General features: G+C 36.9%; 1 protein-coding gene across 1 annotated transcript; it reads right to left on the bottom strand.

Moving 5' to 3' along the window:
• Nucleotides 1-732: 732 nt before the first annotated feature.
• NDC80 (NDC80 kinetochore complex component) lies at nucleotides 733-16,032 on the bottom strand. The gene is made up of 17 exons (XM_038128048.1): nucleotides 15,964-16,032; nucleotides 14,151-14,368; nucleotides 13,682-13,771; nucleotides 12,813-12,936; nucleotides 12,495-12,667; nucleotides 11,203-11,305; nucleotides 10,316-10,405; nucleotides 8,955-9,048; nucleotides 7,724-7,830; nucleotides 6,781-6,925; nucleotides 6,280-6,485; nucleotides 4,953-5,105; nucleotides 4,592-4,681; nucleotides 3,690-3,782; nucleotides 1,987-2,117; nucleotides 1,378-1,480; nucleotides 733-1,030 (listed from the first exon to the last, which is right to left on the bottom strand). The coding sequence occupies exons 2-17, from the start codon at nucleotides 14,249-14,251 to the stop codon at nucleotides 908-910; spliced, it is 1,926 nt and encodes a 641-aa protein (XP_037983976.1). The 5' UTR covers nucleotides 14,252-14,368; nucleotides 15,964-16,032; the 3' UTR covers nucleotides 733-907.
• Between the last annotated feature and the right edge of the window lie 80 nt (nucleotides 16,033-16,112).

The following is a 16,112-nucleotide window of genomic DNA, read 5'->3' on the forward strand; positions in this document are numbered from 1 at the left end:
TATCTTTGTATATTTGAATGTTTGACCTCTAAAAACAACACTCAAATACTTCAATGCTTTTATTAGGAAATACCATCATAAACTATCCAAGATATGAATGTTTGGCTTTATTTATTTATCTTATAACACAAAATTATACACCAAATAGATAAAAACATACTACTTTCACATAGCATTGATCCACTTTCTTCAAAGTATTTGGACCAGAGCTGCCCATACACAAATTTTACTGCTACTTTCGTGAGGAAAAGTCAAAGTCTGTCCAACCGGACTAACAAGAATATGGATATTTTAGACCATTTTGATGTATTTAACATGCACCAAATCTACAAGTGATTAGATATACAGCCAGAATTCATATGATCTACTATTTAGATCTTTCTCTGTTACACATATTCAAGAAGTTCAGTGAAGTTTCATCTGGGAGTATGAGCAGCTAAAGACAAAGCTTGGTTTTAAAACTACTGTGTTTCTTTTTCTAGATTATTTATAGACTACCATATAAGGACTAATCTTTTCTAAAGAGGTTTTGATTTTTTGCTCATGTAAGAGATGTCTCTGTGCAGTTTCATAGGTAACTGAACAAGCAGGAGACAGATATTTACATTTAGTCTTGTAAGTAAAATAAGGCTTGGGGAAGGACATGAACTGTCTGTGATGCGTGTGCCCTAAATGCATACATATGCTATTGAAAGTACAAAGTCTGAGCAAAGCATTTTTTAAGAAAATGCTAATATATTGTTTAATTCTTAAATGTATTTGTGTCAATAAAACAAAGGACGTTCATAACTACTTCCTTCCACTTAAACCAGTTTCAGTGCTAAACACAGGTAAGTACCCATCCCTTTAGAAGGCACCATACTAGAGCTTCAGAAATGCAACGTTTTAGTCTTCATTTTTCTAGTGATTAGAGACTTTCAGCCTTCTTTTTATAACTGTCTAGGATGTTGCTCAAGTCTGACAATAGAGCTTCAGGCATGAATTCTTCATCGTCTCTGTAAATTCTCACATTCTGTTCATCAAGGTATTTCTAGAAAAGAGGTACAGAAAGCTTTATTAGCTCTATCATGGTCTGTATTTTATCGATTCTGCTAAAGCATTTTAAGCAGTCATTGCACAGGTTAACTGATTTCAGTTAAACACTTTCCTGAAAGACATCTATCAGAAGCAGGTTTAACCTGACAGGGTGCTACTGCTGAAACTTAACAATCAATTCTGATTATTTACAGTAAAGATTTTGTCAGAAAATTTAACATGAATCCACAGACACAGTGCAGCAGCTAAATAACTGATACTTCCTTAGAAAGAGTAAGTTCTAATTTTTAAGTGTTTAACTGCAAATGAGAGATTTATTCTGAATATCAAATTTTAGCTTACCACTATAGATGCTATATGAGTAGCAACTGTTTCTATAAGACGACTCAAGTTAGCACCAATTTTTCTCTTCTCTTCTGTTGTTGTTTGCAAAACGACTTGATACCTAAAAGTTAAAGATACTCAGAAGGTCATGTCCATAATTAGAGAATTCCTGACATTTAAAACAATCATTTCTAGTCCGATTTATCATGTTTAGCCATACTTTTTTTCCCATTAGTATTAATATGAACCAAGTTACAATATATTAATATTGAACTTAAAAAAACCCAAAGGACTGTATTGTGCTAACTGATAAGAAGCAATGTACCTGAGAGGCTGAATACTCTTTCCAGACTTGGAGGTATAAAATGCAGTTGTCACAAGTTTGGAAACGAACGAATGTCTTAGCTACAACCATATACATAAAAAAATTACATGGAAAACAGGAGTTCTGATACAGCAGACAAATATTCTAGCAAAATACTGTTGAGGAGAAATATCTTTCAGTTGTTAACTTGTGAAATTAACACACTGAGATGGATACATGCTGAAACAACTTTATGTTACATTCAAGAGAATATCTTTATCCTTAAAAACCAAAATGGCAAACATGGAAGTTACGAGTCTTACTGTCTTTGGAGATCATGCAATTCATTTGTGGCTTCACTGAGACCTTCATAGACACCACTCTCAAGTAACTGTTTATGCTTCTTTAACGATTCCAGTTCATTTGCACATTTCTGCTCTTCCTCTTCTATCTCCTATAGTCATAAGGAAAGAGGAGAAAAAAAATGGCCTTTCTCAGGTATAATTTGGATTTTTTTTCCTTCTTTCTACTACCTGATTATATCCTAATGCTTGAATTCAAAATTCACACAAGTAGCTCCAAGTTCAGAACTGAAAAAAAAACCCCCAAGGACATCCCTCCCAAACCTAAACTTTCAGCTGTTTTCTGTATCATCCCCATCCCAGAATAAGCCTAACCATCTCTTTATTCCTTTAACCATATTTAAAGACCTGTGTTGCAGCTACTTTCCCTTCACAGTTAAACGCAAAAAGTGTTGTTTAGATAGTCTAAATAGCTTAGAAATGCCACATCATGAACAACTGTTTCTAGGTTAAAAAAATACAGCCACATTTAAGAAAGAAAATAGCTTTTCCTTTTTGTCTGAAAGAGAGTACAACTCCAAATAATCACCTCTTCAAGGAGAATGCCACTGTTGATGCTATACAATCCACAAAACCAAACAAAATTCTGCCGTCAACTCAACAAGCAATTCTGGTAGATTACTGAAACATCCTTCAAAAACAATTTTAATACTTAAGACTTACAAACAGCATTTTAAAAATTAGAAGAGAAATTACATGACTATGTCTTACTATAAAACATCTGGTGGCAAGTATATCTTATGAGCTTAACTTTAGAGAAAAGTATATGCAAGAGCACAGATCAAAAGCTGAAGGTCATGTGGTTTTGAAAAATATAAACTAAATTAATTGCCTTTATATACCTATATATACACCTGCCTCAGCAGGTATTAGCAGTGAAATAGCCCTGTTTCATGGCTATAGCACAGGAGTTTGGATTTACAAGAGCATATGTGGTAAATACTGTCTTAGTTCAAAGAACATTTTTCTGCAGGACACCACAGCCTCACTAAAGCAGTGTTGTCAGCGAAGTTGGGAGGTACCAAAATAGCCACTCAGCTGTTAACAGAGAGAGCTATGTTTCGTTGCTGAACTGCAAGTGGGCAAAAGGATAGGGACTGCTTCTGTGCTGGGAAAGGAAGCTAAAGGAAGCAACAGTTTGAGATAATTAAAACAATTTAACATGCTTTTGGTCAATCAATGTTTTCCTTAGTTTTTACAGAAGCTGATTAAACATGTTTACTGAAAACTGTAAATGTATTCATTATATACAAATTGATTACACAAGGCAGATTCTGTTAATCCTAACATTTTCTTCAAGCATTGGATGCCCGGAGACATCCTGAGGTCAGATGATTGTTGCTGCTTTTATTACTGGATGCAGTAATTTATGATTTCCAGGATTGGCTACAGTATGATGCCAGATTCTCTTACAAGAAAGTGAAAATTGATTCAGTTAAGGGCTACAGTATGATGCCAGATTTTCTTATAAGAAAGTGAAAATTGATCCAGTAAGGTAGCAGTCAAATCACTTTTCTGAAAAGAATGAAAAAATCCTGTAAGAGGAAAGGAAGAAGGCAAAGGCAGAACAAAAAATGCAACCCAAAAATTTATCTATTAATACAAAAATTAAGGATAAGGGTATCATTAAGGATAAGTTGTCATCAAACCATAAGAAGTTCTACCTTAAGCTTCTGCTGGTAAAGATCATCCAGCTTTTCAGCTTCTTCTGTCAGCATTTTCACACTGCGTTTCTTGTCCTCTAGCATTACATTCACCTAGAATGAAAACATAACCAAAGAAGTATGGTTCAAAAAGAATTCCAACATATGAATCCATGCCATCACAAACTACACCTGGTTAAAGACGTTAAACAATTAAACTAGGCTAGGCTGCGATGGCATTATCTTTCTTCATAGCAGCCTGTGTAATGCTTTGTTTTGAATAAGGGGCTAAAACAGTATTGGTAACACACCAATGTTTTGGCTACTGCTGAATAGTGCTAGCACAGCATTCCAAGGCTTTCTATCCCTCCCAGGGCCCCTCACTGAATAGGGCAGGGACAGGCAAGAGACTGGGAAGGTGCATAGCCAGGCCAGCTGGCCAAGAGGACGTTCCATACCACATAACATCGTGATCAGCAATAAAAACAGAGGTAAAGGTAGAAGAACAAAGAAATAAAATTCTCTCTTTCCATCTGTCCCAAATCCAATATTATTAAAAATCTTCCTGATGACAATTTGTCAGAGATGGTAAGCCACACAGTCAACTGGAATGGGCAACTTATTAAAAACAAATACTTCCAATGTTTATGGTCAAGTATATGTAAGCTACATAAACTTTAATTCAGGGAATACACAATATTTCAACCAACAAAGACCCCAATTCTTAGAAAAACTTCTTCACAATTAAAGCAGTTTTCTCACAGCTTCTCCCCCTTCTGTTTGTTCTCAGAAAATCTCCAACCAATCCAAAAAACCAACCTACCACACCACACCACACTTTACCCATGCAAAAAGTTGAATGAAAGCATCAGATAAGGTTTTAGGGTTGGTATCTTGGTGTTAATCTTCATTAACCAACGCACCTGTTCCAAAGTATCTTCCAAAGTCATCTTCCGTTGAGTAGCTTTACTAATTTCTTCCTCAGTCTCGTTGATGATCTCCATGAGGGGAGCCTGTAATATGCACACAAGAAGATACAACAAATGCAATTTGCTGATTTGAACCAAGATGCACCCCAGTACACCTTTTCCTTTTATTTTTTTAGGCTACTGTATTCTCCAATACCAAATTTCTTTCACACATTACAATGTCATTTTGGTGACTCATCTCACAAGCTTTTCAATGACATTTCATTGTGAGATTGAGAGACCTTTCCAGCATTTCCAAAGAAGCACATCTCTTTTGTAAGTGGTATCTAAAGCCTTCAGTGTTGACTCTACTTACCTTGATCTGAGTTCTGTATTTGACTAGGCAATTTGGTCCCGCCTCAGGATTAAACTGAATCTCAAAGTCGTGGCCTTTGGAATTCTCAGCACTTACTGGAATTAATTTCAGCTTTCGAGCCAGCTTATGATACTCTGCCAGTTGCATTTCGATCTGCTCAGAGGAGAAAAGGGCACAAATCATAGAAGAGATACAAGTGAAAAGATTTGGAAGAAGTATTCATATAGTACTTTAAACAAGTTCCCGAGTTGCTCTCTATAGCCAAAATTCCTTGTTACCCCACAGTATTCAAGAGCTGTGGGTAATGCCAGTCCAGCAGTTTGCTGCATTAGGTACTGTTTTATGATTCTTTCAGAGTTTGCACACTGAGGTTTCTTAGTGTATAGGACTGAGAACACTGAATGGTTTCACCTGTGGTTTTCAATATTCATCTGCCATAATTTTTTCTGCCTCAAGTTTTTGAGAATTAGCTGATAGGGAACTAAAAACATGATGGAAAATAATACTAAACCAATGAGCAGCCATCAGGTCAATATGCCTTCTCTCATTAGTTTTGACAGGAAATGCCACACAGCCAGACATCCTAACAACAAACTAACTTGAGCATGCCTCTAAACAAAGCTTATTAAAAGCTCTAATTTCTAATTAATGAGTGCTATTAAATGTAAACATTAAAGAACCCAGGGTTTTTTTCCAGTTTTATGCGCTTCATACTTGTACATGAGGATTGAATGAAAGTGCTTGATAAAGGGTAACTCTACCAAATATATTTGAAACTTCTTCTTTAGTTCTCCAGTTGGCAAAGCTTTTAAATCCCATCACTTACAGGCCTATATCTTTTCATTCTGTTTGAAGGAATTGAACTTGGCCCTCAAAAGATGTTGCAACTTCTACACAAAGAACTAATCAGGCCCTAAATGCATGCAAAGCTATTGATTCAAATTCACTCGTTTTGCCTTACTTCCTTGCTCTGAAATATTAACATTAGCCTGTAATTTCTTGTGTTATCAAAGCAATGGCATGCTAATGTTATTAAAGGTCTTAATGCTATAGCAGTGAGAGCTTACCATGCTTCATATTCTAGATACATCTCTCATGATGCAGAAAAAAAGTACATTTCCATTAAGTGCAAAACAGAAAAAGGGAAAAAAAAAGGAACATTTTTCAGAGATATTGTAAACAGAGGCCATTCTTGTCAGTTTTGCCTGGTTAGATACATGTATGGTCTTGTGATATTATTTAGGAAAGAAATTATCAAGATTCCAATTTCAAGCTTGCATGATGAAAACTGACAGCCACCTCTGAGTGTAGTAGGGTTTTCACATACCGCCTCTTTATTCCTAGCATATTTTAGCTCTTCATTCCACAGCTGATGTTCTTCTGCTTCCAGTTCCTTAGTCAGCTTGTTAATGGTTTGCTGCAGCTCATTTCTCTCATGATTTATTCTCTCAATGTCCGCAGCTGAGTACTTTTGGTTATCTAAGATGTGCCGGAGCCGGGCATTCTCCTGCTTCATTGCTTCTACTTCCATTTCTAAGTTCAAAAAACATTTGTGAAATGGACATAAAATACCAGCCTATATACATAAACCTCACCTCTGTATTTTAGGAGTAAATAACAATTATTACATATCATTACCGTTTCATTACTCCAGTGTACAAAGAGCTATTAGAAAAAAAAAAGAACTTTATTAGCAATCCATTCTGGAAAGTTTATTTGCAGCATCATCCTACTCCAAGTACCTCACTCTGTCCTCAAGCTAAGAACTACAATTATTTGAAGACTATTTCTTGCTTCACTGTCCTGACTGTGATCAAGACCTTCTTACCTGCTGTCTCAACTTCATCATTAACGCTTTCCAGTTTTTGATCAAGGATGGCTGTATGAGATTCCAGATTAGCCAAATAAGCCTGGTATTTCTGGACGTCTGCTTGAAGAGACGATTTCACATTTCGTAGTGTTACTCTACGATCCTAGAAAATGGGTGAAAAGATCAACCACTCTTAGATAAATATAAAATAATGACTTCACTTCCCAGACAAAGTAATTGATCAATATCAATAGCACAAAATATAAAACTAAAGAATTTTAATAATTTTTTATCCCTGTGACAGCTAAGTCAAGCACCTTTAAAATAACAGCAAAGAAGGCTGAAAAGATTCTTGCATTTCAGCATTACATCTCTCATTTGCATCAGACACTGCTTTAGACAATTCTTGTTATAGGTAGTTCACAACTTAACTCTAATAATATATGGAAGGCAGATAAAACAAGGGCATGGAAAGCTGGGAATAAACTCACCACATTTTGCAAAGTTGGCAGGAATCTCAATTTGCCACCTGCACAGCCACTAACCCATTTTTAAACTCAGGATGTATTAAAAGCAGAATCCAGCTTTTCAAGCAAAGTATTTTCCATAAAATATATTGTTACCACTGAATCCCATCCCATTCATATTTGAATACCAACACATTTGAAAAAATAATGTTGAAATTTATATTAAAAAAGTGGTTCAAGTATTTTATTAATATTTCAGTCAATATAAGACCTTATTACCTATAAATATCTTCACATTATCAAACAAATAGTTACTGAAGACTCCACAGAAAAAGCCTTGTTCTATAATGGTATAGTCTGTAAAAACCTGGCCTAATTAAAATCTCAAACCACTGAAAATTTTCCATTTGTTATGTATCATAAGTATCTTCATTCAGAAATGGTCAATATTACAAAATTCAACTCCACCATAAAAACAGACACAACTTACTAACCGGCTCACTTTCCTTTTCTTTTTCTAGTCTTGCAATCTCTTCTTGAAGTCTTTTGTTTTCAGCTGCTAAACTTTCCATCTGGAATGGGTCTATATTAAATAAATCCTCTGTGGGAGAACAGAAGAGAGTGGAGTTACAAATTCATCTCAATGTCACCACCTATTTTGAGTATCTGAACTTTAGCTTCAGCACAGCAAATACCTATTATCTGGATAACTATTTTACACCAAAGAAATAACTAAAAACAACCAAGAAACTTATCAGAAAAACCTTTCATTAAAATGCAACCAGACAAAAACCCCCAAAAAAACAAGAAGAGAAATCGGTTTCTCAGTCCTCCTGTCAGAAAGAGTCCTCATGTCAAAGTCACTCCCAAGAGGTAAGGGTTTCCAAACTCTCATACAGCTCACACCACAGGAGAGTACACAAGTCAGGACTACCTTGTGAAGCTAGAACAAATCAAACTTGGTTAACAACCTCTTTCTTATCCATATACTTCCTTGCTTCTTGAGACATCTCTTCCCTAACTTCACTTGGCCTTTGCCAAAAAATGGGATGATTATTTTTTCCTAATATCCAGTAACAGTATGATAGCTTGTTTCCTCTCCAACTGATGGCTCCAGTTTGCAAACAAAGGGTCCTTAGTCTGGCTTTTCATAGGAGAGCAAAGAAAGAAATGTTTTTCTTCCTTGTTCTCATATTGTGTTTGTATTTCTGTAGGTGGGGAAATGAGTGAGTCAAAAAATCTAATAATTTTCTACCTCCCTGAAGATAAACACAGGTGCATGCTGAATCACATACAGGAACTCTTACAATTGAGTTTGGAACTCTTGCAGACTGTTTTCACATCTTTCAAAAGCTGAACATTCTTATAAGGTGTGCATCCTCTGAAAATATTTCTTTTTTTTTTTTAATTCTTAACTTTGCCAGACAGAAACAGGAGTCATCTGCATAGATGGAGTTCACATCTGAAGAACTGTATACTGGTTTTCTGTGACAAAGCTATTAAAAAACCGGGTGACACAGCTGCAGCTTATAGCAGATTATGACATATCCATCCATACTGCTAAAAATATACAATAAAAGAGAGCATTAAGTTGCAGTAACTGAAATATACTTAGGAACTTCAGACTCCCTTAGATCACTTTCATTTGTAAACTGAACAAACTGATGCTAGGAGAAAAGAAACCAGTAACACAAATGAATACTTAATTAAAATTTGAAAACTTACTTAATTTTGACTGCACTTCAGCATCCAACTCTTCAAAGGTATCTCTCCCTTTCATGAAAAGATCATAGCACTTCACACAGTAGTCCATGAAAAGCTGAAAACAATTTAAAAATCTTTCATTTCAACAATTCCAAAGCCTGTAAAATATCTGGATAGTCTAAAGCTATTCAATCAGTGGAATTAAACAGACAGCAAAAATATCTTTAATGCTTCAATTGTACTTTTGTAAAATTAAACTTTTTTTCCTCACTTTGAACATAAAACGTCAACAGATTATATATTCAGGCAGAAGGAGACACCTATAATTCACACTAAGAAAGGTCTGTATTTTTCTGTGATATTTAACAAAGATGGTAGGTAGAATATTTAAGAATTTTTCATCTTGATGCATATGATTCTCTCAGGCTAGTTTATGGAAACTGGAGATGTGCTTAACAGACCTCTTCTATAAAGATGACCATTAAAATTCAGATCTACAGATGTCAAAGTACTTATCTAGAATTAAAGAAAGTGTCTAGCAAATTCTTTTTGGGTAACCTAAGTCACAGATGCTTCAGAAGGAATTATACCAATATTGTGAATTTTGTATCTATCTATCTATATATGTGCATGCATAAGTGTCAATGTAGAAGAATTTATTTAGTTTAAAAGCATTTTTACTTGCCAACAATCATGTTGCAACCTTAGTCCCAAATTATGATTTTACTTGATTTCTGCAATTTCTAATTAAATGTTTTAGCTTATAATGCGACCCTCTCCAAACACCTGCTGTGAGTTAACACTGATTTAAATCTGAGTAGTACTAATGATCCATGATAAATTAAAAAGAAAGCAAGCTGTTGGATTTTTAAGAGCCTGAATTATACTGCCATCCTATTTTGTGGCTCAGAAATAAAAATTTACAACCAATTTTTACATAGTAAACTGAATAGATAGTGGCACAAGTCACTATATTTAGAATTAAGTCACTGTCTTTACACTGCACTGCAGTTAACCTCAGAAGTCTTGAGTGCTAAAGCAAAATATATCAGGAACTCTACTAAAACAATAAACAGCTTAATGATTCCCTTTCTCCACAAAGGAGAACAGTAGACACTTGGAGAATAAGGTGAACATAAAATAAGGAAAATATTTTGTTTAATATCCAGTTGTCACCAGACTGATCATGATACCTGCTTAGGAAATAGTTGATCAGGTTTTTATATAATGCTATTCTACTTCCTAGAAAGCATTGTGAATATAAAAGGGAACAGAATCTATAAATACATGACACAACAATCAAAACTAATTAAATTGTGTTGTTATAGCACATGGCAAAATTCACTTGAGCGATTCTGATTCTAATTTCCTTTTTAGGGTACCTTATTATGTACAATTCCATCATCTGTCTCTCCTCCCCAGCTCTGTCTGTCATCGAACGATGGTGCATTTTCCCTGATCGCATTGTACAGCTGAAAAGCAGAGGTGCGCACACAAAGAGCAAATGTGAAGACATCCATTAGTTTCCATATTGGTTTCATGAAAAGAAGCAGAGTAAACACTGGATTAGGATTTCAGCAAGCAGGTTGGAATGAGCCTGTGTTGACTAAACACACAGGTGTGAACTGGACAGTCAGCACTGCTAAATTGTCTTGTGTCTTTTGAGTAAAAAAGGACAGGATTTTCATGCGTGCTCAGTTCAAGCAGTGGTCAACCTCTGTCAGAGATGCCAAGTTTTGCACAGACCTGAGCTAGCAGCAGCAACAGTTACCACTACTAAAAAACCCAAACAAATAAAAAAAACCAAAATTAAAACACCCCACCCAAACACAAACTCGCCACTCTGTATCTGAATCACAGGACATTTGAATAATTTCAATTGAAAATTCCATCCTTAGATTTCAAATTTAGGAGAGAATGGCAGATGTCACAACATTTGCAGTGAAGATACACATTCTACTCAGTGATTATACTCATTAATGTCTCATGTTTAATGTATGTACAGATCAGCATTTTGCCTCCTAGTTTTATACATTAATTTATCCAGCGCATACATTTAAAGAAAAAAAGTGTCACCATATAACATGAAAAGCTCATTGTAAAAGTTACTAAAACATAAGGCTAAGGGTCAACTCCCAGGTGACAGCTAAGAACATATATGTTTGCATATATGTTAAACAAAGATTTGTAGAAAATATGTACTAGATCTGTATTGAAACTAACATTCCAGCCTGGAAAGTGAAAATATTTACCTTAAGACAAACATTACCTTGACACAATCAATTAACCAAACCAAAGCTGCCACAATCTGAGGCCAGGTGTGTGGTGCTCCCACGGTGTACATGGAGCTTTTTGACAGAGCAAAGGGGTACCTGTATGGCCAAAGAAGATACATTTTTAATAGCTGTGGCAGACAATGATGAAAACAAACCAGCACATTTTGGAAATAAAGCAGCACATTTTTATATGTAGATGAAAGCACAGAAGGAAGAGCAAACTCAATTCTACTGTACTTCAAAGGAAATGAGTTCTTACAGCACTATTTTATTCAATTATCATGGGTTTCTCATTTTGTGATTCATAGAATATCTTGGTTTGAAAGGGACTCCTAAGGATCAACAAATCCAACTCCCTGCTCCTCAAAGGACTGCCTACAACTAAACCATATGATCAAGAGCGTCTTCTAGATGCTCCTTGAACTTCCAAAACTTTAAGTGATTTGTCAGAATTAGTCATTTTATCCAGAATTACAATCTTGGTGCAGCAGAGTGTAATCCTTTTCAACATTTCAAGCCACGTCAAGAGTTTCAAATGTTATAGATTAAAACAAAATTTTATTAAAATGCTGAGAAGTGAACAAAAAAGATTTACACCTACATTTAAGGAGCCCTGGCACTCCATCAAGGTTTCAAATCTACAGGAGTAAAATACACTCCCTTTCCATTTTTTTTTTTTTTTAAACGAGACAGAAAATCCTCTGCCTCTTGATAACTGTGAATTTTCATTCTTGGAAAGCATTGGGGCATTAATGATTTCAAACACTGAACAAATTCAGCAATAAACCACTCAGCTACTTAGTGTTTTTTTCAGCTCAACACACATATTATTTCCACATTCTGCTTTGAAATCAGAATGAGAAAAATTGCAGGAAAAAATATTTTGAACTAAATTAAATTTAATTGTCTTGATCCAAAATTCTGGAAATTTTACATCTTAGATTGTAACAGAATGAACAGAAAGGTCTGTAGAAGAAAATAGTGTCTTGTCTTTCCAAGTTTTCTACAAATAATCAATTAAATTTTACATGACAAAGTAAGATTCCAAGAGCTTATAGTTCTGCAAGTTCAAATATAAAATGTATAGCAGATGCTGAAAATCAGAGAGTAAACCTAGAGCTAAACAAAAGTGAAACAAAACAATCACAACGTTGTACTTTTAGAGTCTCATCTGGATAAAGAAACCTATCCACTCTCCCTAGCCATCAATGCAGAATTCTTAGCTCTTAAATTTCTAGCCATAGCATATCTATTCAGCCCAGGAGACTAACAATAATCATCTTACCCAAGGTCTTTAAAAACTTTGGGAATTTCCTCTTCAAATTTTGAGTCAGGCAGTTCATAAGAAGGGCAGAGGAATTTATAGATAAAGGTGAAGATCTTTAAAAAGTCCTTAACTGACGGAGATTGTAGCGATTTCATGGAAACATTGTGGGCATACGCATTCTCAACAAGGAACTGCGCAAAAGAAACACAGAATACCAGTCACTAAATAAAATTTATAGTTGAAATAAAATATACAGTTGAAACCAAGGGAAATAACCATTTTGATTAGCACATTTTACACCTCATAACATACAGGCAGAATAAGTTAATATGTTACCTCACAAAGCTTCTTGATACATTGTTGGATGAATGCCTTGTCATGAAGGGGCCTGGGATCCTTTATCTTCTCTGTCCCAAACACACCGTACTGGCTGTTGCGTGACCCTCCAGCCCCACTGGCTCTAAGGACAGACAATAAATACAGGTCTTGTGACAATACATCGAAAGAAGAACTCTCTAAATGTTTAAGTCACAACAAGTGCTAGGTTTATGTTTTCTTTGCATTTGTTATACAAAGTGAAACTTCAGGTTTTCTCTTCATTTAAGGTCATTGGAAAAACATCATCACCCTGGAAGTCACAATGCCACATGCACAACAAAGGGATTACCACATCTTAGATGAATACTTTCTTCATTTTATTGAAATAAATGAAGTTTTAGAGAAAAATACCCCAAAGATGAAGAAAAAATAATGTTGGTGACTGTAAATAACCTCTAAAAATATTTAGGGAATATTTAAAAGGAATAGATCCCTGCAACATTAGGGTGCTATCAAGAAGATACCCACAACACAGAAAGTCATGAGCTAAGCAAAAAGACTACAGAGTTTTGGAAGATTTGTATCTTAGAGGAAACTAACGCAGAGTACATTTCAGATGTCATTCTTCCTTGAACAAGAAAATGTATTGAGATACTCTTAAGGTCTGCAGTGCACATCATTCCCCCCAAAAAAAAGCTCCCAAAGCAATTCCTGCTCTACCGCATTATTGTTTAGTGGTCAAGGAATGGAGGAAGGCAGACCTGAAGGTCTGCTTGCCTCATATCCATTATTGCCTATAGTGAAAAACTGTCTAGAAAGAAAAATTCCAAAATTAGAGGACCATTTTTGTTTTAATTTACAGCGCAGAGAATGAAAGCTATCCATACCTGTTCCCAAAACAGCTGACTTTTCTTTCTGAAGCTCCAGATGTAGGTTTGCCCATGCTCAGCTTCTGTCCAAAGGTGCTTCTGTCCTTCCTGAGGAGCAGAGAGAAGGATTCAAGTGACTATTTCTACCAATTCATCTTTTGCTCATACAAGAGCTACACACACACTCATATATTCCTTAGCACCTTCATCCCAGCAACATCTTGGAAAGGTTAACTGATGCATCCAGCTATGTCTTCAGAAACATGAAACAGTGTTACAATTTGAAACAAGTACACAAAAAGGTTAAACCAAGCATTTTTGCAAAACTGGAGCACATGTGCAGACATCCTTGGCAGTAAGGAGCCTTCTTCTCACTGTTTAAATTTTTTTTCTCAGTTGCTACTCACACACTCAAACACACTATGATAAGTCTCTTCAGAATTAGTTTTATATACTTATTTTTAGCAACATGACCAGCAAGACTTACATCTGAGGTGTTTGAAGACCCATCTTGTTGCTGTCCTGCACTCTCAGTGCCATCATAGATTGTCGACTGCTGCTTCCAGCAATACTTGAGCTTCGCCTCATTGTGACTCTGCTGTAAACCACAATTCCTCAGTATTCCAGCAGTATCAGAAAATCCTGGGTGTTTTCTATTCTAAATGCCACAACGATTTTCCAAAGGCTCAGAATAAACAAGTAGACCTGTATATTGGACCAAAGGAAAAAAAAAAAAAGAAAAAAAAAGAAAGAAAAAAGATTAGAAAAAAGATTATGTTATACTCCAGAAATATATTAGAGCAGCCACAGCCTTGTAAATCAACCATTTTATTGATAAAAGTGTCAGTGCTTTTTCCAAACCTATTCTTTTGTCTTTCTTTATGTTTGGTCACTTCAAACCTACAGGTTCCAAAAGCAAAAGAGCTTGAGAAATTTTTCTGTTCAGTCCACTGGGAAAAAGGCCACATTTCCTCGAGTACACAAGTACCGCTTACAGCACTTCAGCCGTACATCAGCTCCTGAGCTGCTCATTCTGAGCCTACCCATTCCTCTGCAACTGATCTCCTAGTATTATAGCACAATAACTGGAAAACCTATTCTGAGATAATATTATGATTCTCTTCAGACTATGCATGCAGACGATAAATCAAACTGGAATATTAATTCCATTGTCCGCACTGTGGCATTAAGGGGGAATTTGAAGTAAACAGAACTCAGAAAACAATAAGTCACCAAAAAAAATGCCCTCTACAGCAGTTCTACTTTATTTGTGGGATGGGCTTAAATGACTGAATTATAACTAATAAAAAACTCCTCTATTACAGACATTACCAAAACACATTAGTAATATAAACTGTTGCTTCATTTTTCTTCCAGTTCCACTGCTCACAAACCACAACAGAAGTTTAGCTCAAGCTCAATTCATAGGGCAGCATTTCTCACTGTGTCTAGGGAAGAATCTGCATTATTCCATTACTTTAACTGGGACCAACCACAGAGAGATTAAATTTTCACAAACATAGCAAGCTATTAAATTCTAGAATAACAGAATCAATTGGATTGGAAAAGACCTGTGATATCGTCAAGTCCAACTTATGGCCAAACACCACCTTGTAAGCTAGACCAGGGCACTAAGTGCTACATCCAGCCTTTCCTTACACACCTCCAGGGACACTGACTCCACCACCATGCTGAGCAGGTGTGGGGGGTGTTTGAGCCAGCTTAACACACTCATTCACGACAGTAGTCCATTCCAGTGTATAATAGCCTTTTCTGTGGAGGAATTCCTCCAACTGTCCCTCCAAAGCCTGGTGCAGTTTGAGACCGTGTCCTCTCGCTTGTTGCCTGGGAGAAGAGGCCGACCCCACCTGGCTACAGCCTCCTTTCAGGTGGTTCCAGAGTAGATAAGGCTCCCCAGAGCCTCCTTTTCTCCAGGCTAAACACCCCCAGCTCCCTCAGTCACTCCTCGCAGGACTTGTGCTCCAGACCCTTCCCCAGCTCCGCTGCCCTTCTCTGAACACGCTCCAGCCCCTCAATGAATTGCGGGGCCCAGACCCAGCACAGCACTGGAGGTGAGGCCTCACCAGTGCCGCGGACAGGGGTCTGTCACTGCCCTGGCCCTGCTGGCCACACTGCTGCTGACACAAGCCAAGACGCTGGAAGAGCAGAGTTTGAGCAGAGCTATAAGAGCAGTTTGCCAGAGCCAACACGCCAGCAGGAAAAAAACTAGACAGCGTTGGAGCGCGGCAGAGCCGGGCGCAGCTCCGCCCGCTCGCCCGGAGAGCGCGTCTAAACCGTACCGAAGGCGACTCAGCAGCGAGTCCGCAGCCCGGGACTCACCGCTGCCGCACGAACACTTGTCCCAGGGGGTGAGGCGCTGAGGGTGTGGGTGTGGGTGTGGGTGCCGCTGCTGCTGCTGCTGCCGCTGCCCGCCCTGCCGTTACCGCCA

The sequence above is a fragment of the Motacilla alba genome, chromosome 2 (assembly GCF_015832195.1).
Source record: "Motacilla alba alba isolate MOTALB_02 chromosome 2, Motacilla_alba_V1.0_pri, whole genome shotgun sequence".
In the NCBI taxonomy this organism is placed as follows: domain Eukaryota; kingdom Metazoa; phylum Chordata; class Aves; order Passeriformes; family Motacillidae; genus Motacilla; species Motacilla alba.